Below are 25638 nucleotides of genomic sequence, written 5' to 3' on the forward strand. Positions count from 1 at the left end.
ACAGATACTGAAGGAAAATAAAGCCATAAAAGCAATAACAACATGAGTGGGATTAGTCCATGATTTTAAAATTTTTCTGGACATCAGAAAAAAGAAGGCAACACGTTTGTTACCACATTAGTGCCGAGAAAGCATCTGAAAGTCCAAAAAAAAAAAAAAGGGACAGAGGTAACAGCATGGAAGACTGGGAGGGAGAGGTGTCCAGAATATGGCATCGGAAGGTAGATTCTATCAGAACTCCCAAGAGGCTCTGGTCTCAAGAGACTACAGGTACAAGCAAGAACAGGAGCGAGAAGGGGGCCAAACACAGAGGGCGTAAATGGTGCTGCTACTGACCCCTCATCCCAAACCCAGAGGCAGGTATCTCTTTTCTAATGAACAAACTGTCAGGGGAAAATTTAAGCTTCTGTTGTGGGTGTCAGCATGTCAAAGAGAATTCTTCTTCATTCTAACATTTCAGGACTCTGCAGTCTGACAGCTGACACCCTGCCTGTCACCTTAAAGAGAAGCCTACCAATCGACATAGCCTATGCTTTCCACACAAAACTCCCAGCACATATCTCAAATAAGATGACCCACTAAAACACCAGCAGGGCAAACAGAATGCAAAACATAATCCTTTGCTCTTAAATGAGAACAAAAACAAAAAGACATTTTCCTAATAAACAGTAGTATGAGAGTGAGAATAAGCTAAACAGGAAAAAATGACACCATAGGAAACACGGAATTCAGAGGAAAGCTTTAAAAAAATTCTAATTAGTATAATTAGGTTGAGAAGTTGCTGGATTATTAAAGAACGTGGTGCTATTGAAAAGCACTAGAGCAAGAAAAAGCACAATTGAAAACATGATTGCCTAAATTAAAAAAAAAATCAGTAAAAAGGCTAGAAGAAGAAAATTCTCAAAATATAAAAGAGAGAGAGACAGTATAAACTGGTAGACTATTCCAGGAGTTCTAATATCCAACTACTAGGAGTTCCAGAAAGTGAGGACAGATGAAATGGAGGAAAGGAAATTATCCAAAAAAAGAATAAGATAATTTCCAAGCGCTGAAAGACTTAAGTCGCAGGCCCACCAGGTGCTAAACATCATATATGAAAAACCACCACCATACAAGCTTCAGAGGATCCAAAACACCAGAGGAAGGAAGTAAAATCCCAGAACGAGGAAGCATCAGATACAAATTGATCCAGAGAAATCACCATGCAAGAGACAGGATTAAGGTGTCTTAGCACTGCTGTAACAGAAATACCACAAATGAATGGTTTAACGAAAGAATTTATTTTCTCACAGTTTAGGAGGCTAGAAGTCTGAATTCAGAAGGCGGGCTGTAGGGGAAGGCTTTTCCTGTCAGCTCTGGAGGAAAGTCCTTGTCTCTTCAGCTTCTGCTTCCTGGTTTCTTGGAGATCTCCATGTGTCCTGGCATCTATTTTACCCCATCTCTGATCTGCTCCCCTACAAAATCTCTTTTACATCTCATAAGAGACAGACTCAAAATATACCCTACACTAATCCTTCATTAATGTAACAAAGGCAATCATTCCCAAGTGGGATTATAATCACAGCATACAAGTTAGGATTTACAACACATATTTTTGGGGGACATAATTCAGTCCAGAGCAAGTGGTTATATAAAAACTTAACGTAAAACTTAATCAGCTTTGTAAGTAAAGAGAAACATATGAGTTGGCTGAAGTGGACAAGCAGAGGCACTGATATCCTCCCCTTCCACTGAGAGGTGCCGGGACACTATAGCTGAAGGAGGAACATCAACGAGGGGGACACCCTGCCAAGTAACAAAGATAATCAGCAGAGCTAAAAACAGAACTTTTAACCATGGTGGTGGGAGAAGCAATGCAGATATGGGATTGTAAACAATTTACATAATATGAGTAAGCTAAATCCTCATCTTCCACAGGAAATAATAGAGATTATCTAAAACTTTAAATGAAGACATAAGCATACAAGCATTATTACTACAAGCATATTATTCAGAGCTTTTTTTTTATGGAGGCAATCTGCAGGAAAAAACACGGTTAGGACGGATTCTTCTAGAGAGGAAGAAGGAGGGGAAGGAGAAGGAAAAGCTTGTTTAAGCCCAGTTTTCTAACATGAACAATCTATTTCAAAAATAACGCTTTTATTTCATTAACTGGGAAAAATTCTAGTCTTATTACTAATACTAAGAGACGCTTAATAATGTCCACCTGAAGTTATTTGTTTCTTAAGACAGCTCTCTCCAATTAAACGTTACTGCAAAAAAGAAAAAGAGCAACTGTTATTTTCCCATTGCTGTGTGAACAACTACCACCAATTTAGAGGCTTACAACAACACAAAAGTATTATTAAAAAAAAAAAACAAAACCCAGTACCGCCGAGTCGATTCTGACTTATAGCGACCCTACAGGACAGAGTAGAACTGCCCTATAGAGTTTCCAAGGAGCAACTGGCGGATTCGAACTGCCGACTCTTTGGCTAGCAGCCATAGCACTTAACCACTATGCCACCAGGGTTTCCACAAATGTATTAGCTCACGGTTTTTTTTTTTTTTTTTTTGTAGGTCAGCAGTTTGGGCAAGATGTGACTGGGTTTTCTGCTCAGGATCTCAAAAGGCTGAAATCAAGGTATTAGCTGAGCTGTGTTCTTTTCTGGAGGCCCTAAGGGAAATACTTCCAAACTCATTCAGTTTCTTGCTCAAATTCAGTTCCTTCTGGTTGTAGGACCGGGATCCCTGTTTTCTCACTGGCTGTTAACTAGGGCTGCTTTCAGCTCCTACAGGCTACTGGCATTCTTTGCCATGGGTTTCCTCCATCTTCTATGTCAGCAATGGAGAATCTCCCTCATGTCTAATCCCTCTGACCAGGAAAAGCATCCCTTTTAAATGGCTCACCTGATTCAGTCAGACCAAGGCTAAGCTCTTTCTCTTAAGGTCAACTGATTTTCCACCTCTGAAAAAATCCCTTCACAGCAGCACCTGATTAATGCTTGATTGCATAATTGGGAAAAAGTGTACGTAAGAAAAACAGTGGGAATGTTGGGAGACATTTCAGAATGCTGCCTACTACAGCAAGTAAATCAGGATTAATAATCTCATAAATAGAAATTAATAGGTTATTTTACTTGACTGTCATTTTGGATTTCGCTTTTGTCGAAAAAGTACAGGCAGTCCCTGGGTTACAAACAGATCAGTTCCTGAGTGTGCCTTTAAGCTGAATTTGTAGGTCAGTTGGAACAGGTGCATGTGGTTCTTATTTAGCCTTATTTTAGTGCGAGAAAAGGCTCGAAGCTTTTTCAGTGATGTAACAGTGCACGTGTGGCAAGTGAAGGTGATCGTGGTGAAGAATTTGCTGCAAGTGGGGGTTCATTCAATCGTTTCAAAGTGAGGGCAAATTTACCTAACATTAAAAGGCAAGGTGAAGCGATCGGTAAGTCGGATGTTCCTAACCTGGGGCTTACTGTAAACGGTATTTCGCTAATACGTTCTTGATAAGATGGTCTGTGGTTTAAGCACAATACAGAACTTAGGAACGACTGAAAAGATCAATAAAAGCAACATGGAAGTTAGAATTCTAAAAGCCAATACTAATTATTTCAAAAAAACCACTTCCATCATATCTAAGTAGTTAATACATATCTCATTATATCTTAGTGATTTTTCAAATCATTGTAATCAAAGGTCAAACAGTGACAACAATGCCCCAAGGAGGATTGAGGAGGCACTAATCATTTTAATGATGTGGAAAAACTGATTTGTAGTTTATTTGACAATGAAAATCATTTTCATATTATCAGCTATTCTCTCAAAATTAGCTAGGAAATGTGCTTTAGAGAAAACCATTGGGAAGAACTGAGACTAAAGACTGTGAAGAGGAAAAGCGATCAGCACCAGCTAGGGGCGTATCCCATTAGCTGTGCTAATCAAGACAGTATACTGCACTGTTTTACAGATGGTAAAACGTACTCTTTTCTAGGCATCCTCACTGCTGTTCTCCCTTTCCTTCAGGTAATCTTTAACGTTATCAATCAGTGCAAGGAAGTACAGGACAAGAGGTTAAGTAGCCTCGATTCTCATCCTGCTTGAGCCTTCCTTTACCTACGCAACTTCAGACAAGCCATTTTTCTCTGGCTTCACTTGCTGCATCTGTAAAATAAAGCCATTTTAGAATTTTAGAGCTGAAACGAACCTTTGAGATCATGATCTTTAAAGTTTCACCAAGCTCTAAAGTTATATATACCTAAACACCAGCTTTTAAAAATGGACAATATCCCACCTAAATATAGAAATGTGTTATTTTATTGGTTACAACAGAATATTTGGATTTCTTTGTTGGAAAAAGTTGTCACTTTTTAGTTTAAGACTGCAGATGTTTTAACATCTCAATAAACGAAGCTTCTAGATCCCACTCCTATCCCCACGGCAATTCAGTACACTGGAATACTTCCTTTGGTTATGTTCTCGATTTCTTTATTTACATCATTTAAAAGAACTTCACTACCCTACAAGACTACAAGTATTTCCAATTTCAAGGCCTAATGTATTAAAATCAATTCAGTATTCCTGTAATGAGACCTCGTCACGTTGGTTGGCATGATCTACAAAAAAGGGAAAAGGCAGGATTTAAAAATTGTTATTCTGAATGTCAACATTGTAGAGGCATTTCTGGACCTTGGACACAATTTAATTCAATTCACATTTTTTTGACCATTAGCTTCTTAGAGGCATCTTTATATCCTTAATACATACCACAATGCTTAGAACTTAGTAGGTTTTCAAAAAGTGTTTCCAAATTGAGCATAGATCACACACACTCCCTGCTTTCAAAGAGCTTACAATCTAGTGGACAAGATGGAAATGTGACAATGGAATGAAATAAAATACTAAATCACATCATGAGGTCTGTGATATACGGAATAATGCCCTCTCAAATATTTCACATCCTAATCCCTGAACGCATGATAAAGTTATTTTATGTGGTAAAGGGAGTTAAGGTTACAGATGAAATTAGGGCTGCTAATCAGCTAACATCAAGTTAGGGAAACAATCCCTTGGTTACCCAGGTGGGTCTAATGTAATTACCTGCACTCTTAAAATATGAAGAGGGAGGCAGAATAGTCACAGATTCCAAGTGAGAAGGACCATACCTGCCAGTGAAGCAGGGCTTCCAACCAGTTCATTCTGGTTCAAAACCCTGCTAAGACTTTGCATTTCCAGTGCAGATATACTGAATCAGAATCTACACTTTAACAAGATTCCCAGGTGATTCTTATGTATAATAAATTTTGAGAACCACTGCTCTACTAGAGGAAAACCTGGTGGCATAGAGGTTAAGAGCTACAGCTGCTAATCAAAAGGTCGGCAGACGTGAATCTACCTGGTGCATCTTGGAAACTATGAGGCAGTTCTGTTCTGTCCTACAGGGTAGCTATGAGTCAGAATCGACTCGATGGCAACAAGTTTGGTTTTCGGTTTGGCTCTACTAGTGGCTTTCAGAATTAGACCCTAACCAGCAGCATAAATATTGCCTGGGAACTTGTTAGAAATGAAAATTCTCAGCAGGGGTTCAAACCAGAAGGCAACAACAGTTCAAAGTCCTGCTTTTAAGATGGAAGGGGGCCTCTAGAAGGTGAGAACAGCAAGGAAAAAGTTTTTTCCCTAAAGCCTCCAGAAGGAATGCTGCCTCATCAACACCTTGATTTCTGGACTCCTGAGCTCCAGAGAGAAACCCTGGTGGCGTAGTGGTTAAGTGCTATGGCTGTTAACCAAAAGCTCGGCAGTTCGAATCCACCAGCTGCTCCTTGGAAACCCTGTGGAGCAGTTCTACTCTGTCCTGTAGGGTGGCTATGAGTCGGAATCGACTTGACGGCAATGGGTTTGGTTTTCTTGGTTTTGAGCTCCAGAAACGTAAGGTAATAAATTTGTGTTGTTTTAAATGACTAAGTTTGTGATAATTTGTTGTCACAGCAAGAAAAAAACTCATATAGGGCTACAACACTGGTTCCAGCGTGGAAATGGCTTCACTGCAGTGGTTTGGGTGCTCAAGCTGTGGTCCCTTCTGAGCAGCTCTGGCATCAATTAGCAGTTGACTGGAATTGCAGGACCTTGGGCCCTACCCCAGACTTACTGAATCAGAACCAGCATTTTAACAAGATCCCTGGGTTATTTCAATTCATATTATAGTTTGTAAAAGGAGCCCTGGTGGTGCAGTGTTTAAGAGCTTGGCTGCTAACCAAAAGGTCAGTGGCTCGAACCCGTCAGCTGCTCCATGGGTGAAAGATGTGTCAGTCTGCTTCTGTAAAGATTACAGCCTTGGAAACCCTATTGGGCAGCAGTTCTATTCTGTCCTCCAGGGTCATTATAAGTCACAATCGACTTGGGGCAATGGGTTTTTGGTTTTACAGTTTGAGAAACATTAGGCAAAATATATGAAAAGCTATTTTTAAAAAGTGGAGATATCTTTGATTCTTTTTGACACACAAACTTACTGGAAAAAATAAGTAAAAACGCCCACAAAAAAAACTCTAGGGTGCTATTTGTTACTACTGACAAAGGAAACAAACATTTCTACTGCTTTTAAGTAATGAAGAATGTCCTTCAGGAAAATCCACCCCCTCAACAATGGATCTTCCTTCTTCGAAAATTCCCATGAGTTGAAAGATTTTAAATGGCAAAATTTTATTACCTTCAAATAAATATTAGAATCCCTGGAATAATACTCAGAGAGCCATCTTGTGGTGGATCAAATAATTTCATTTGCATATTTTCTTTAATTACTTTATAAAAGACAGCAATGTTCCACATTTCACATAATATTTCAAAAAAAAGTTCAAATTCCTCTAATAAGTATTTAATGAAAATAAATGTACTGAACGGTAGCGATGACTACAAAATTAATACTACTAAACCATTACTAATGCTTCTCACATTAACAATAATGTTTGGCGGATGGGTAGAGAAAATTAGCTGAAATAGAACCTGGACATTTTGAAACTACATTTTATTCAGCTTTTACCTTTACCTTTGCTAAACCTTGTGCACGTATCCAAGGTGGTTGTAAGATACTGAGCTAAAGTCATACTCCAAAGAATGTTAAACAGCCTTCCTAGTTATTTGGCCTTGCCAATTATTCCATCCATTTATAAAATTAAAGTAAGCAATGACTCAACGAGTCTTTCTAGGTAAATGATTCAGCTACAGAAGAGGACATTAACAGAGAATAAGTGATAAGAATAAGAAAATCAGCAAAATCAAGAAAGATACATAATTATGTAATATAATTTGATTTGGTTAGATCAATGCAACTCACTCAGTAAGTAAGTCAACAACATTGGGAGGAAAGGAGGTAACATAATCCAGAATTCTGTTTTTAAATGCTTATACAATTATCCTATTTCAATCAACCTGCAAAGTAAAAGCAGTAACTCCATGTTAACATTATAACAGACATCTAACAATAATACAAATATCAATTATCGGTACTTTTTTTTTAAAGTGCACAATTAAGATGTCACAAGACTACACACTTTTGAAAGTTATGATCAATGTGTACAGTGTAGACAAAGCAGACACCTCATTGTAATATTTTTCAATAAATAAAAAGCACATTAACAAAGAAGGAAGGTATGCAGCACCTGAAGCCTCTGACATTAATAACTGAACACTGGTACCCGAATGGTCTAGCTGGTTAAGTTTTACTAAGAGGTGCAAAAAAGGAGAAAATTTTTGACTTAACGTCTTAGTTTAGCGGAGACAAGCCTTGTCTGGGCTTACAGTCCTGTTCTTCCTGATGGCAAACAGCATATCAGTCCTTCCAATGTCCTATACTTTGGAAAGCAGACCTGACTCTGGAGCACTCGCCTTAATTAGATTCTGAACTTCTTTGAATTTTGGATGGTCCTTATCAGCCACCAGCTGCAGCAGAACAGCCTCACTCGTGGTAACTATGATCCCAGTTCGAGCAAGACGCTTTGAAAAAAAGACAAAAACATAAAGAAGTGAGCGTGAGAAAGGACACTATTTTAAAACAGCAAAAGCATGCTGGGCCAAAATAATTAGTATCCTCTATTAAAACCACAGGCTCGAGCCACAATATTGAACTCAGTGATGAGGATATGTTTCTAAACTAGCCACACTACAAATCTGTTACGATTATCCCCAATATATGAAAAATGAACTAGAAACAAGTAAGAGAAAACAAGCAGCCAGTATGATGACTTACATGTGCCAGAGACAGGAGGGAATCAAGGCTAAAGACTGAAAAAACGAGTGAGATGAAAAGGAGTGGTGTGAACTCATCCCCATTACTGAATTATTTTCATAGTTCTAATTGCTGTATTTCCTTACTACTATCTACAGATTGGAAACCCTGGTGGCGTAGTGGTTAAGTGCTACAGCTGCTAAGAGGTGGGCAGTTCAAATCCGCCAGGCGGTCCTTGGAAACTTTATGGGGCAGTTCTACTCTGTCCTATAAGGTCGCTATGAGTCGGAATCGACTCGATGCCAGTGGGTTAGTGGGTTGGGTTATCTACAGACTGGAAGCCCTGGCTGGGTAATGGTTAAGTGCTATGGCTGCTAACCAAAAGGTCGGTGGTTCGAATCCACCAGGTGCTACCTGGAAACTCTATGGGGCAGTTTGTACTCCGTCCTATGGGGTCACTGAGTTGGAATTGACTTGATGGCAAAGAGTTTTGTTTTGGGTTTTGGTACCTGCATATTTGAGTTTCCCCTCCCATTCCATCACTCAACTGCTTCTGACTTACTAATTTATTAAATTCTTTTATTTCTATTTCTATTATTCAGATAAGTTGCCTTCTTTCACATTTCTTCCTTCAGCAGTTTAACTGAGATATAAGACCATGATGTGTGTGAATGTTTTTATGCCTGGCATTTAGTAGCTATTTATTAAAAAAAAAAAAAATTTAGACGGGGAAGGTTAATACTTCTGAGGCTTCATTAGCTGTCTAACATATTTCTATCCATTACTTCTGTATTATCCAATTTCATATAACTACTTTTTGTGTGAATTAAAATTACTTTAGGAATTAAAATGACCATTCTCAATTTCTTTTTTCTGCCCCAAAAACCTGACACATCATAGCATGTGACTCCTTCCCATAAGGAAGAGTGTCCTTGCCTAAAAATGAGTGATGGTTGAAGAAAACAGCCTCATGCGAGATTTTAAAATGTGTCCCTATGATTTGTAAACCACCATTACAAACTTTTTAGAATCACTACAGTATAAAATTTAACGTTGTGTAGCGTTTCGGTAACAGGTTAAAAAACACACCTGCTACATTGTTCCAGTGTAATCATAAATCATAATAAAAACCCTCTGCCATCAAGCTGATTCTGACTCATAGTCCCATAGGGTTTTCAAGAAGCGGTTGGTGGATTCTGTTGACTTTGTGGTTAGTCACTGAGCTCTTTACCACTGTGCTACCAGGGCTGCTTAGAAACCTCAAAGGACTATGTGCGGATTTCAGGCAGAAGAGTAGGGAATATATACAAGACTAGTTGCAGCCCAGTTACGTGAAAGTGGCACGGATTGTCAGTCAACAGACCTGCATTCAAACCCAGCTCTCCCTCTGTGCCCTGCCTTCCTTACTGCTCCTTGTTGAATCGGTGGATTTTCAATGATTCAGTGTGAATCTGAATCGCAGATTTCCAATGTCTGTGAAAGTGCTTCACAAAATCTAAGGTGCCAACAAAGATCAATTTTCACTAATTTTTCTAGTTCCTTAGAGAGGCAAGAAGGAGAGAAAACCGTTTCCAGGTCTGAGGAAGATACCTGGTAATTCAGAAGAAGCCGTTCTCAAATGGCCAGCTTTCCCTGGTGCCCTGCTGACCAGGGCCTGGTCCACTCCACACCAACAGTCCTCAGTGATGCTGAGAATCTCTGGTGAGGCAGACTGGAATCCTTTCTGCTTGTCACAGAAATTCTTTTTAGTAAACTGAAACTTCGGTATTTTGTGCTTCACTTCAAGACTGGAATGTGGCCAATGCTGATTTGGTTTAAAAACAATCTAGCCAAGAACCTGTGTTAGGGGAAAGTGTGGCTCAGCACAATGCAAAGTGTTTAGATCCGACTCCTAGACCTTCCGAGGGTGCCTGCCTGCCCTAGCCTGAGGGGTGTCTGAGGAGAGAGAGAGAACAACAGGGCAGGTTCCTGTCCACCACCAGGAGAATACCTACAAAGCTGGTCCTAAGCTCACTTTCTTTCCTGGCTTAAAAAGGGGCAATTACAACGCTAGCTGTTTAATATACATGGCTACATATCTTAATAGGCTTCCAAAGTTCTTCCCTTATAACTGCAAAGCCAGTCCAACTAGGCCAAATGAAAAGAAAGGTGGTTCTGACCTACAAACCTAAAAATGCAAGAGCACAAAGTCATGACAGCATCAGAGAGGGAAAAGGAAAAACTAAGCCTATTCGATTTCCAAGAAGCACTTAAAAACTACAAGGACATCAAGAGAGAGTTTCATTCTATTTTATTCATTTCCTCTACCATTATTAGTAGAAAAAAATAATGCCTGGCACATGGTAGGTGCCCAAAAAACAGTTACTGAATAAAGTGCACACCACAGACCCTGGTACAGCAGAGGTTTCAATAATGGTAGCTATCAATCTTAATAATACAGCAATCTTAGTAAGCAATGAGGTTAGTCTCAGGAAAAATCTTTAGTTGTGTTCTAAAGGAACACATTTAACTTTCATAGTCTCAGAATAAAAGAAAACTTTGACATTCCTCTCAATATTTTACAAACTAAATCACCTCCATTTTAAAGTAAGACTAAGGAAAAACAGAAATATGGCAAATCTGCCCCATTACCACTTGACCTAATCTATGATTCTTTTTTTTTTTTTTCCTTGCAGCCTCAACACTTTTAAGCACAGGCAATGCTGGCTGCTCCAGGCCCTTTCAAATACACTCCTGATAATTAGATCCTTTCTTCTCTAGATTTCTCAGTCCTCGTCTCTTGTGGGTCTGGGAGGAGGCTTACCCATTTCTGGTAAGACTACCTTTTTGAAAACAACAAAAAATAACAACAACCAAAAAGTAGCAGCCAATATTTGAGTGTTTAATGTGTCCATTACTCTACTAAGTGCTAGCAATAATTTAATCTTTAAAAAGACTCTACGAGGTAAATGGCTATTATTATTTCCATTTCACCAGTGAGTAATCTGAGATGTAAGGTTAGATAACTTGTTCAAGGATACGAATTTAGGAAATAACAATAGAGCCTGCATTAAAACCCTTCTTATCACCCTTCTATTTGGGCTCCTAATCGAGGAGATTACAGACTGCCTACCAAACAAGGAGGTTCAGATAGTAAATAGCTGCCTATATTTTTTTTCTCTCATGGAAAGACAGAATTAGCCATCAAAAGTTTCTGTGATAAATAACATAACAAAGATATGTCTAAGAAACTTATATGAACATAGGAGAAAGTCCTTAGCATTTCTAAGTAAGGAAGGTTTTTACTTTTGTTTTGTTCATGTTTTTAGTTTTTTTACTTCCTTGGAAACACTTCAAGTTCTGGACCTCAGCATGACAATGAAAGTTATCCAAAGATAAAGAGCCGTTTGCTGAGAGGGTGAGGACCTGTCACAGAAGCATTTAAACTCAGGCTGTTAAGGAAACTGACCAAGAGGGAGTTGATTAACTCATGAGTCGAATCAACTGGAGGGCACTGGGGGGTGGGGTCAGATGGCTGAAAGATCTTTGCTGAGATTGGAAGTAGCAGCATTTTATTTAGCACCTAGCTACATGGGAGGTTTCAATAGTGCAAATGGATTTGAAATACAGCTTTTTTTAAAAAAAAAAAAAAAAAACTATTACCACCCATAGTCCCAATAACAGGACTCTCTGCTTCAGAAATAACAGCCAAGGAATGGCCAACCAGGGCCTTAACTATTGTTGCCAGCTACCCACTTGCTTCTGTGTCAGCCCTCCCCCACTGCCCTTTACTCTTCTCCTTTTTCTTCTGACTAGCCCTTACCCTTTCTAACAGCTCTGCTCTACCTTACCACCCTAGGGAAAGCTTTTGGCTAGCTACACGACTTAGCAACCCTGTAGAGAAAGCAGGTCATAGATCAACCTGTACGTGGAACACTGGAGGGTCTCAGAAACAATCTATATTTTCCACTGTTCATACAAAAAGAACAGTTAAAGAACTCAGCAATTTAAATTCACATGGACAGTACTCTAACATTATTACAGAATTTGAATTAAATACTAAAAAGAGACCCACAAAATGAAGTGTTTCAAAGGATTGTGCAATAGTTTCCTTCTCAACAGCCTTGGATAGAAATTACTTATGTAAGAGTACTGTTATGCAATGATGACAAAGAATGATCGACTTCTTGACTCTATGAAACATCTTGACATTCTAGTGTCGGACAGCCACGAAACACTGTATGAGCTGTGTCCACTTCGAGTGACATATCTCCCAGCCCCAGAAATTCAAGTCTAAGGAAACATAAGGTAGAACCAGGCTTAGGCCCAATTTGCCCTAGTGTTTTGGCTGGATCCTAGCTGAGTTAAACCCAGTTGAACTGTTCTTAATTTGCAAACCTCTAAATAGTTCAGGCCAGGCCTCTTGGAATATCTCTTAGCTTATGTGTAAAACTATAGGGAACTTACAAAAAAGGTATAAAAGAGCTTTTGGCTTCACTAGAAATCTAATTCTAAGGAGGATACAAGAAATGAAATAGGATATGGTGGCAAAACCTCAAAGGTCAGTCAGTGCAGTCGAGTCTCTGGAAACCAGTGAGTCTGATGTTGTCAAACCAAGCTTAAGTTACAGAGGTAAACCTTTTATTGCTGTAAAATATTCAATGCTCTTTAAATTTATTTGGAAAACTTAATCAGTGATTTATTTTAAAGCAGGTCAATTACCTCAAGAGCAAACATCCGATCCATCATGCTTCTCGATGAGGTGGCATCAGCGACAATATGAACCTCGATACCTCGGCCAACTAGCTCCAGAGCAGTTTGTTGGATGCATACATGAGTCTAGTAGGAAAGCAAAAAATCATACAGAGTAAACTAAAAGTATTTTACATATGTCCAACAATGAGATAAAGCAGAAAGAACACTACAAATCTAATGACCTTGATCTAGGCCTGCTTTTGCCTCTAGTTAGCTAGATAATCTCGAGCATAAACCAGTATTTACTCATTTGTAAAACCAGTAATTGTACTGTATCAATGTTCCTCCTATTAGGAACTTTGAATATATTCTCAGAGTTCTGTGAGAATTTATTTAATTTTTTTTTAGGGCTTTCATCTGTGTCACCTGGATGACCTTCACGTAGCTGACTGCTACCACTCAGTTTTGGTGGCACTTAACGTTTGTGTTTATGTCTACACATTTCTACACTCATACCAAGTGTCAACCACAAATAATGATTCTGCAGTACCGCAGATACAGAAAATAGTGGAAAAACTGAGTCATTATAAGGTACCCAGTAGGAGAGGTAGGCCAAACTAAAATTAATTTGTGACACAGGCAAAAAAAATATCTAGGTTATAGCAACTGGAAGTGTACCATATGGATTCTACATTCGAAAGTACTAACTGGTAACAATTCATTAGCAGAGAATATACCAGTAAAAACATTCTCCAGCAATAACCAGATTATATAACCAATCAATGTAGATTTTAATACACCACCATGCTGACCTTAACTTCACATTACAAGAGAGCTTTGGAGAATTATCAACCGACAGCTCATTAAAATTTGCATTGGAGGAATGCTCAAAGATAATTCTGATTAAGCACGAGTGATAATAATAATGATCGAGCAAAAAAAAGTGTGAAAGTCAGCAACGGCATTTGTACAACATATTTATATAAATGTCTCCCTCTATATTCTCATTATTGAAGTCAAAATACAGAAACAACGTACATTTAAAACTCAGGATATTCTACACCTTTCCACTACCGAAAGCTACTACTATAAAACCTACTATCAAATAACCATACCATCTAAACCCACTGCCATCGAGTTGATTCCGACTCAAAGCAACCCTATAGGACAGAGTAGAACTGCCCCATAGAGTTTCCAAGGAGTGCCTGGCAGATTTGAACTGCCGGCCTCTTGGTTAGCAGCCATAGCACTTAACCACTATGCCACCAGAGTCTCCCCAAATAAGCATCGACATAGTAATATTGTTGTTTTGATTTCATAGTTTATAATTTTGTTCATAATTTTTTCTTTCAATTTTAGGTTAGTAGTTGCTTAAAAGCTATAAACAAATACCTACATTCTATTTGTCCACGTTCAAAAAACAACACAAAATCAATTTAAATCAACATTAGAAATCCATGACGATTTTTTTTTTCTTTAAAAGTGTATGTACATGACTCGAGCTTGAAAAACAGTGAATTACCTGACTTTTAAGGTTGTTCTAGCACAAAACTATGACCAAAGCAAAATCCCACAAGACATAAATAAAAATAATGCCTTTGGTGAAAATGTGTTCCAAAATAGTTGTTAAAAATGCAATTAGCTGGATTCAAATCTAGCTGCGTGCATTACCAGCTCTATGATCTGGGCAACTGCTGTGTCTCCATCCATAAATGGGGAGACTAAGAGTACTTAGCTCACTGGGTTTATCACCACTTAAATGGTATTCCCTATACAAAATCGCATTCTGGAAATACCAAGTCTTCTGCAAATATCAAATCCTGAACATAACAAGTACTTACTTCTACTCCAAACAATACAACACTCCTGACTCCAGGAATCTCTGCTAACGCAGCTTCTACTTCTGGTAAGACCATTGAAAACTTGGTCTTTGGAAGTACCAGTTTTACACCTGTTAAATCAATTTCTTGAACAGTGCTTCCAAGACCTTTAGGATACTGTTCTGTTACAATAACTGGAATTCCTAAAATCCGGGCTCCTTGTAACTGTAAAAGCAGCCAAAAATGAAAACAATTAGCAATATAAGTACATTCATGCATATATATGAACTACATCATGCTTCAGCAAACTGGAAAAGATAAACAACTCACCAATCTTTGTCCCACACTAATAATATCCCCAAAATACTTGATGGCTGGTCTGAACCTTTCCTGCATATCACAGCAGAAAAACACAGTGCTTGAAGGTGTAAGATTTCCCAGGGTAGTGAGCTGTGGGAAAAAGAGAAAAAGAATGATTTAGTACTTGGTATACAAGGACATTTATTTTCAGTGGAAGCCAATAAAGAAAGAAAAATTTTCCTACTATCTGATCCAGTCAATTTCTGCAACTCTTACCCAAAAGAAATTATCTGAATTACAAGGAGAAACAATATTTACAAGGATGTTCACTGAATTGCTTATAATTATGAAAAATTAGAAATAAACCAAGGGCAAACGATACAGAAATGGTTTAACAAATTTTTATATGTTCATGATAAAATATTTCTAGCCAATTAATATCTGTACATGTGCTTTCAAAGAATCTGTAACATCAAAGGAGAAATATTCATTACACAGTGTGAATAAAAAGTCGACCACAGTGCAATAGCACTTCAATCGTGTAAAAAATATGAGCGAAAAAGTAAAGGCAAATACATGAAAATATTAACAGTGTTTAAACAGAAGTAAGATTACTGGTAATTATTTTCTTTGTGTTGTGTCGTTGTTAGGTGCTGTCAAGTGGGTTCTGACTCACAGTGACCCTAGGCGCAACAGAACGGAACACCGCGCCATCCTTACCATCGTTGTTATGCTTGAGCCCATTGTTGCAGCCACTGTGTCAATCCACCTCTTAAGGGTCTTCCTCTTTTCCGCTGAGCCTATACTCTGCCAGGCATGATGTCCCTCTCCAGGGACTGATCCCTCCTTTATACCGTTCTTATATTTTCTAAATGTTACTCACTAAGCATGTATTACTTTCATAATCAGATAAAAATTTTACAATAGTAAAAAGCTTAAAGTTGATGGTGGAGTTGCTTACAAGTAAAAAGGCTGAAATTTAAAATAATCTGTGGCAGAAACTATGGAACATAAAAACTGAAAAACAGAAACAAATCCAGAATTATTACTATCATCGAGACAGAAACAGAAAGATGGGATTCCTGGGTGGTGCAAATGGTTAACATCCTGGGCTGCTAACTGAAAGGCTGGAGGTTCTAGTCCATCCAGAGGCACTTTAGAAGAAAGGTCTGGCTATCTACCACCAAAAAATCAGCCATTAAAAATCCTATAGAGCACAGTTCTACTCTGAGACACATGAGGTTGCCATGACTTGGAACAGACATGGCGACTGTCTATTTTAAACCAGTTTTTAGAGTTTCAAAAAACACAATGAAATGATGCCGAGCACATCACCATGGTTAAATGAAACGCCCTGTGCTGTGAAAGGAACAGATATCTGTTTAACATGTGCATTCTCAAACATATTTGTCAAAATCAGGAAAGTCAATAAAGATGAAAATCGGGTATCAGATTACTAAGCATCATATCAACTGCCATAGTTGGTCTACTGTAACAAGTCCCCTATGGATCGAATGAAAAGCAAAAAATCACTGCTGAATACAAGAAATTAATCTCACTAGACTCTTAAAAGTCAATGGTACTTTCATTTCTATGTTTTCACATTGCAGAAAGCTTGGTAAAGGATGTGTTCTGATCCTGAACAAACCGATACAATTCCTCTTACCACAGTATGATCTATATTATTTATTACCTTTATGCCATTTATTTTCAGAATGAATCATCATTTATGACTAAAAAAAAAAAAAACCCGAAACCATCGAGTCGATTCCAACTCATAATGACCCTATAGGACACAGTAGAACTGCCCCATAGGGTTTCCAAGGAGTAGCTGGCGGATTTGAACTGCTGACCTTCAGGTTAGCCACCAAGCTCTTAACCACTGTGCCATCAGGGTTCCTCATTTATGACTATGTATTTTAAATTCTCAGTAAACATTAAATCTTGGCTTATGAGGCTCAAAGTCTATATATTTCCTTTTTATAAATCTGAACTAATTGTCCATACCGTGTTTAGGGCACACTGTTTAAATCAGTTTGACTGCAATTAAAATTACAGTGATGCAACTCAGCCAACCTCACCATTCTACAACAGGAGAGAACCAATAAGTATGCAAAATATAGCTCCTGTGTTGGTGGCCATGCACGAACATGCTTCAGCACGTACTTGGCTTACAGCTCTAGTTCTCAGGTCCCATCTCACTCTGCAATGACTGGCTCTATACACATCCCTAACAAGTTTGTCTGGGCTCTAAATCCACAAAAGGTTATAAACAGCAAATCAGAAATGAAGCCACTGGAGGCAGGCAAACTGAGAGCAGAAAAAAAAATGATAGCTCTCAGACAAAGGATTCAAAATACAATAAAAGCAGATCAAATCTCAAATCTAGGCCTCTAGCAAAGGATAGATCAAATCATACACAAGCTGTATATGGTTCATAAATTGGGAGAACTTCACCATTCTAGCATTCTCATTAAGAAAATGTTAAAATACATAATATTTCAGAAGGATTAAAATATAAAATGATCAAAGTATTTTTAAGTTGGGATATTTAAAAGATAAACCCTTTCCTATCAAGAAATCCTGTCTATTCCGAGAAATGTCGTCTCTTGGGCTTCACACTACCTAGAGCTTCCTTGCATTGAATTTCAGCTGTTAGGTATTCTGTCCTGGGCAGGGAACCACGGTGTCAGATCAGACACAGAATGAGAAGGTCAGCAAATGCAGCCCTGAAATCCTTACCATACTGCAAAACCTTTCTAGAACGGGGCTTATCGTTGATACACTTTCCGTACAGTGGCAGAGCATGTTACTATGCAGAATGACGTTAAAATATAATGGTTATAATTTAGCAAATTCAAAATGCCCTACCTTATGTAGATACTCTCCCCTCAAGGAGTTGGCGCTTAACTCCCCACCCTCCTTGAACCGTGGGCTGCACTCAGTGATCTGCTTCTGAAGAATACAGAAAGGGGAGGAGGTGGGGGAAGTAACTCACAGTGGAGAGATGTGGCAAAGAGGGCCTCAGCCAGCAGATCGGGGTTAATATCACCAGTCACATCATGTTGACAGTACACACTATCTTGACCTGATGTGATGAAAATGACCTCTGTGGTCTTCCTCTCAAAAACCTACAACCCCAGTCTAACCAGGAGAAAATCAGACAAACCAAAACTGAGGGACATTCTACCAAAATATCTGACCAGTGCTCCTCAAAGCTGTCACAGACCACAGGAGCCTAAAGAGAAACGACAACTAAATGTAATGTGGTATCCTGGACTGAATCCTGGAACAAAAAAAGGGCATTAAAGGGAAAACTATTGAAATTTGAAGCAAGTATGGCACTCAGTTCATAATAATGTACCAGCACTGGTTCCTTAGTTTTGACAACTGTACCACAGTAATGTAAGACGTTAACAATAAGGGAAGCTGGGTACAGGTATATGGGAACTGCCTTAGGCTGGATTCTTTAGAGAAGCAAAACCAGTAAAGCATATAAATATACATAGAGAGATTTATATCAAGGCAACGGCTCATGCGGTTGTAGAGGCTGGAACATCCCAAGTCCGTGGGTCAAGATAAAGGCTTCTCCTGAAGCACTTAGCTGCAGGAGCTGATGAACCCAAGATCAGCAGGTCAGAGAGCAGGGCTCTTGCTCACAGGCAGCAAAGATCAGCAAATCCTAAGATGAGCAGGCAAGAACGCAGGCCAGCTGCTAGCTTAAGTCTCGAGAACCAGAAGTCAGACAAATAGGAGTCAGCTGCATGATCCAGTGCAAGCAAAAAAACCCCATGAGCCTTGCCAGAATGTCCACTTATATTCAATACAGTCCACATACCCAAGGAAATTCCCTTTCAACTGACTGGCTACTCACAGCAGATCCCATCATGAAGGTGGCCACAACATCATACAAGTGCCAAACCATTGAGAATCACTGACACAAAACCTTAACCATAAGAGGAAGTCTCTCCTATCTTTGCAACTTGGCTGTGAATCTAAAAAAAAAAAAGTAGACTCTCTATGTTATAGTAGTTGGGTAGAAGTTACTACCTTAAAAATAACCTCCCTGCCACAGAAAGGAGGCATTGTGAGTACTGAAAACGAGCCAAAAAACTCTAATCCTGTCCAACCATCCTCACTCCCTACCCCTACCCTAAATCCACATGAATTCCAACACGCTGTTGTTAAAATGACATAGTGACTATAATTCAGGGACTTCTTGCACTTTGATTCATTAATTTCTCTTAAATCAAAATGTTATAAAAAAAAATTTTTTTTTTAACACTGCTAGTAGTCAAACATTTACATGTTGCAATTGCAAGCCAGCCAAATCCTTCCACAGCAAAAAGTGAACTTGATGAAATATCACAAGTCAAGGTGTAGCAATTACAGATAATACAAATTCAAGGAGTATGAAGAAATCACATTAAAAGTGTGTATGTGTGTATATATACACACCTTCACATATCTATGTATATCCCTACACATACATACACAAGTAATAAATATACAGATATACACATATTAAAATGTAAAAAGTTGATCACAGTCAATGGCTTCCTCAAGCAAGAACTTAAAAGATCAAATTCGAGTATGAATTTTTTGTCCCCTTTCTTAAGAATTGTCATAGCTGGGATTTGACCTTCAATTTCATACTCAAAGGGCTTGTTTTTATCCCGTCCCATTATTACCATTCTCATGACAGTATTTACCCTCCTTCACAACCAGTGTATGCTGAACCATTATCCAATAATAACTTCTAGATCTGCAAGGAATCTGCCTCACCCTTCGCAATGGTTGTGTGTCAACTTGGCTGGGCCACGATTCTCAATGACAGTTATGTAATCATGTGATTGTTTTCCATTTTGTGATCTCCCATAATAAATAATATAATATAATCACCTGCATGATATGATCTGATGTAAAAGCCAATCAGCTGTAAGGGGAATTTCCTTTGGGGGTCAGGGCCTACACCCAGTATACATGGACACTCTGGCAAAGCTCATTTTTGCTCTGGATCCTGCTTCTAGCTTGTCACCATTTGACCTCTGGTTCTTGCGATTCATTAGCCTCCACAGCCTGTGAGCCAGCAGCCAGCCATCTGACCTGCCGATCTTGGGCTCATCAGCCCCTGCAGCTATGTGAGTCAGAAGAATCCTCAAGTCCGCTGCCTGACCCCCGAACTTGGGACTTGCCAACCTCTACAACCGTGTGAACCATTGCCTTGAGATAAATCTCTCTCTATGTACACTACACTGGTTTTGCTTCGCTAGAGAACCCTGCCTAAGACACCCGTGCTCAGTTTCCCTGGTTCCTAAGAACAGATGCATGCACGGTGGCTGGCCTAGCATCCTAGTGCACTGGACACAAGTTCTGTCCTCACCATAAAGTTAATGCATGGTGAGTATCTATATATTTTTAGTAATGATGAAGAGCTTGGAACAGTAAAAATGATGATTCTAAAATTTCAGAAGTCTATTATACTCACAGAATAGGTATAATTTGCTGGATGGAGTCTAGAAGGGGATCTGGTACACTATTATTTCACTCTGAAGTGTGTCCAAGGAAATCCAGTAACCACAGCTACAATAAGGCCTTGCTTCAATATAGGCTCACTTAAAACAGAAGTCTGTGACGTGATTCTCCCAGATTACAAGGATCCCTACACAGAACAGCCCAGTGGGCATTCGAATCTGTGTCCAATCTCAATTTCACTAATTCCAATCATATGAACGTAGGCAAATCATTAACAATTCTAAACTGCAGTTCTCTCATCTGGAAAATAATATCTATCTCAAAGGGTTATTTAAAGGATGAAGTGAGCTACATGCAATAAATACATTAGGTTACTATGATATCCTGCATATATGAAACCTTATACACTACACTCTAAAGCTCAGAACATGTAAAAAACTTATTCTCTAATGAGGTTACAATATCACTTACTATCAAGACCCCTTAAAAAATGTATAAATATATAGAGAAATGCTAATACTGCCTAACTTATGTTAACAATACTGTTGCTGTCAAGTCAATTCTGACTCATAGCGACCCTACAGGACAGAGCAGAGCTGCTCTATAGAGTTTCCAAGGAGTGCCTGGTGGAGTCAAACTGCCGACCTTTTGGTTAGCAGCCGTGGCGCTTAATTAACCACTACACCACCAGGGTTTCCTATGTTAATGCCGTCTGCAGAATTAGTAAAATGATTCATAAAGTGGATTTCTAGATACCACAAAACATTACATGATTTGATCCTCGCAAAACAGGTTTTGGGCTCTTTAATTTAGGTTAGAAAAGAATATTTATTTCACTCTTATTTTTATGACATACTGTAGTCACCTATTGTGAACACATGCCACTGGCATAATATTACAACTGTGGCTTATCAGATAAAGTGTGAGCTTTCTAACTCCCCAAGGGAGGACAGCTGTTTCCACCCACCAGAGGACTGAGGGATTTCTTAAGACTGTATCTCGGACTGGGGTGAAGGTGAAGCTGGAGAAAGCCCAGGAGCACAGTGACATTTGAGCCTAGTAAGGAAGTATTAGGATTCCTCTTGTCTCACAAAATGAGAGAAAAATAATGCCTAATGCAGATCACAGGTCCCACTCTCAAACACAGTTTATTTACAGGTAGCCTCTACTGTATTCACAAAAAGCAAAGGGTATATAATGTTTTCTTTGGGCATTAATCAGGGATGTTGCATCTTTTAAAAGCCACACACACATACACCTATCTAACCAAAGCGGCAGAGACAATACCATGACCTCAGAATCCAGCTGTCTCCTCTCAGTGTCCCTGACACCACCTCCCCAGCCTGAAACAGACAGAGGAATATATTCTGCCTGTTTCTTTATTCAGAGTCTCTGAGCATTCACTCATTGACCTGCTGTGCCCCCCACGCTCCTGAGGTAAAGGTCCTGTAATCAAAAATAACCACTTTCAAACCAGCAAGCCAAAGGAGGTACAGATTCCTTTTCCTCTTCTTTCCAAATCCTGCCTTTCCTCCCTTCCCACCATGAACTCTACGGTCTCCTCTAGCTATAAAACGTCCATAACTTGTTTAAAACAACAACAACAAAATTAAATGTCAAGAAACTTAAGGCTGTAGTGGAACCCTTCCCCAATTAACCATCTCAGGAAAAGGTCAAAATAACCCTTTGAGGGAGGCCTTTCTGTCCACATGAAGCTTTTCCTCCACAGAAGCAAAATCCTCTCACTGGCATCTTTCTCATCATGTCCACTAACTCCTCTCTTCTACGTAGGCTCCACTTTCCCTGGTGACAGGCTGGAAAATACACTGGTGGTGTTATATCAGATTTACAGTTGTTTCCAGGATTAAATGTTTCCAGTAGTTAAAACTTGGAAAATACCTTCTAAAAAATTAGAACTTGAAACTCATCAAAGCGACCTAAATTCGCACCATATAATCCTCTCATTTACATTCCTTCCCTTGAGTCTCAAAATTCATCACACTTGAAGAACTGGCAAAGCTACACACATACAAGCCAAGCATGAAACACGAGCTATGTCTTTAGCTACCTGAGCTGTCAGCAGATGCTCAGTCACTTTGACAAAATATTTAAGAAGACATGAAATGTTTACCACAATCTACTGTGGACAATGGGGGTCTTAAAGATCAGTTCCCAAAGAACTACTAACCACAGGTGCCGTCTGGCTCAAGTTCACATAAAATGAAAGGTCACTAGCAATAAAAAAAAAATAGCAGTCAGAAAAAGCATGAAAGCAAACTCCGACCCATATGCAAATTAAGAACAAATTCTAGTACACGTGAACCCGGGCCACAGAGGCCCCAGGGCCTACATATGGAGAAACCATAGTCACGCTGTTTAAACAGTGGACTACACGTGGGCAAACCTGCACTCTTTGTCCCTGCCTCACCCATGGGCCACATCGAGTCTTCTAAAGTGACAGGCACCTATTCCAAAGAACAATAAGCAGCAGCAAGACAAATGATGCTACTACAACCTCGAGTTTGTGGCTTGTTTTCATACTGTTCAATAGGCTCATTAAGCACAGAGAGAAACCAAGAACGCTGCGTTGTGCTGTAAGTGAGGACCTGCATGTGCACTGCTTGTCCCTTCATTACAGCCGGGTAACTTCGGGCAATTTCTCTGCCTCTACGTTCTTCTCGTCTGCAAAATGAAAGAGTTTTAGATGAGGAACACAAACTGCGTCTTATCCACGTTTGCATCCCCTGCACCAGGCGCTTAAAGTTGCCACTCAAATGTTTGTGGGATGAACTCTATCATCTCTTCTAGCTACAAATTGTTCATGTCTCTAGGGTTATACTGCTTAGTTCTCAAAAAATACAGTAAAGTAGGCAGGGTAAGAAATTTCTTTTCTTTTGTAGTCCCTGTATATGTGTCAGATCACGACTGACTCCACATTAGCTACTTCTAATCTGGGGGAGGCACCTGAATGAAGAAAGTCAAAGTGCTATAATTACTAAGAAATACTATAAAAGGAAAATATGTAAAATAATTTAAAATACATAAAATATTATATACCTAATGCTTAAGAATTCCTGGAACAGTTAGTGAGAAAAATTAATTTTTTAAAAGGATGGAAGAGAATAATGCTAGTAAACATCACCATAAAAAATTAACTATACAATGTCTCCTACACCAAACAAAATACTTTCAAAGCCACAAGTGACTTAAATTACATGTCTTTTAAGAATATACAAGACATTTCAAGTGTATATGTTTACATTAGCTTCCAGAATGATCAATTAAAAAGAGTTGTCAGACAAAGGCCTGCAACCAAGTGCCTTGAAATTTTCAAAATAAAAATCATCTTCAAACAACAAAAATACCTAACACACGTAGGGGGTGGGGGCACTAGTTTTGCACAGCATTGTCTTAGGTAACACACATCCCACCTGAACCTCTCAACCATAAAGGGAAATGCTTCACAAAGAAATCTGCTTCCTTGGTATAGCTCCTTGACCTCCTCAGTTAGAATCTGGATTCAGCCTTTATAAATGGATTTGTCAAAGGTGCATACAGCTCCCTGGGTATCTTGGCAGCGGTAATCCAAACAGACTGACAAAGAAGGCTGCAGAAATGTCAGCCTTGAAAACATAAAAATGAGGAGTGGTAAGCACCTGAGAACACCAGTTCTACACATGGGCAGCAGGGCAAATTCTGAGGTATCAGACATCACTGTTTCCCCTTAGCTCCGCAGAGCTGGTAAGGGAACCTCACAGCCTTTGTCCTCTGAACACTGGAACTTTACCTGGGTTGAAGTACCTGCTTTGAACACTTACATGCTGGGGTCAGAGGACGCACAACCAATTCTGTGGCAGACGATAGCTAAATAATCTTCAGAAAATGGAAATAATCCTCAGAAAATGACAACTGAATACTAAAATCCCTTCTAACCCTGAATCCCACATTTCAATTTATCAGTTACAGAAATGGTTTCATCAGTTTCTCTCAGTTAAAGAAAAAAATGATGATGGTGGACTATCGAAATTATACCTTATTTCTTTCCTCTCAAAAATATAAATCCTCCAATAAATCCTCAGAGCATAAAAAGAAAGCAGGGAAATTGACCTCCGTAGTACCAGAGCATGGCTGTTAAATAAATAAAAGCTATTAAATAATCCTCAGGCACAACTACTTTCTCAGCCAGCAAGACCAGGTCTAGCTAAAGCTCGGTATTTAAATGGGCATTGCAATCCCGGAGTCAAACGACTTTTTCAATGTAGGCGACACATACAATCAACAGATTCAATTGACATTTATGAGGAGGAGGCTGAGCACACTGTTATTTCACTTTTAAGGTTAGGAGAGGCTTGAGCCCAAGGACAAGAGAGCTGAGAAAGAGGAGAGAAGAAAGGGTCTGACTCCTAAAGTTTGTTTCCGCAAGTGGTTAACACAACTCCAAGCAACAAACCCTAAGGCCAGTACTCTCCCCAATCTCTATTCCTTCCTTCTGCCATCACCCAAGACCCCAAAATACAGGCACAGCTACTACTGCACAGCCTTTTGGTTACACAGGAGACTGGAATCTGCTCCTGGCACACAAAACGGACGCGGGCAGCTGAGGACCTCGCACGTGCGGGCGTTCGCGAACGCCGCGACCAGCTCGGAAGCCCACGCCCCCACCCGACTGGTGACTGTCACCTTCTACAGGCGCAGTCTCCGAGCCGTCCCCGAGCCTTGCGAGCCGCTCGGCCACTCCAACCCTGCGAGACAGGCAGGGCCGGGCGCCCGGGGCACCTGAGGAGCGCGGCGGAGGCGGAGACAGCACCCAGACGCGAGTAGCAGCGGGGCGTGCGGCCCTCCCGCGGGACGTACCTGGATCTGCAGCGGCACGAGGCGCACCTTGCAGCGCTCGCTCACCGCGAAGCCTTTAGGCAGGTCCACGTACTGGCCCCACTCCTCGGCGAAGAGCTGCACCACGAATTTGCGGTGCATGTCGATCTGGTCACCGTATAGGCTGAGGAACTTCTGGATGAGCAGCTCGTAGCCCGCGCCGTGCGGCACCGACGAGGGCCGGGCGAAGACCGAGAAGCAGAAGAGCACGGGGACCGTGCCCGACGGTGCCCCCGCGCCCACGCCGCCGCTGTTGGGGAGCATGGGGACAACTGGCTCCGCCGCCGCCATGTTCCCCTTAGC

At 39.9% G+C, this 25638-nt stretch overlaps 1 protein-coding gene across 1 annotated transcript; it reads right to left on the reverse strand.

Annotated features, from left to right (window-relative positions):
• Positions 1-1212: 1212 nt before the first annotated feature.
• ISOC1 (isochorismatase domain containing 1) lies at positions 1213-25626 on the reverse strand. Its single transcript, XM_049873224.1, has 5 exons — positions 25318-25626; positions 15019-15138; positions 14710-14913; positions 12896-13012; positions 1213-7962 (listed from the first exon to the last, which is right to left on the reverse strand). Exons 1-5 carry the CDS (start codon positions 25624-25626, stop codon positions 7816-7818), a joined length of 897 nt encoding a protein of 298 aa, XP_049729181.1. The 3' UTR covers positions 1213-7815.
• Between the last annotated feature and the right edge of the window lie 12 nt (positions 25627-25638).

This window comes from Elephas maximus, chromosome 2, assembly GCF_024166365.1.
Source record: "Elephas maximus indicus isolate mEleMax1 chromosome 2, mEleMax1 primary haplotype, whole genome shotgun sequence".
NCBI lineage: Eukaryota > Metazoa > Chordata > Mammalia > Proboscidea > Elephantidae > Elephas > Elephas maximus.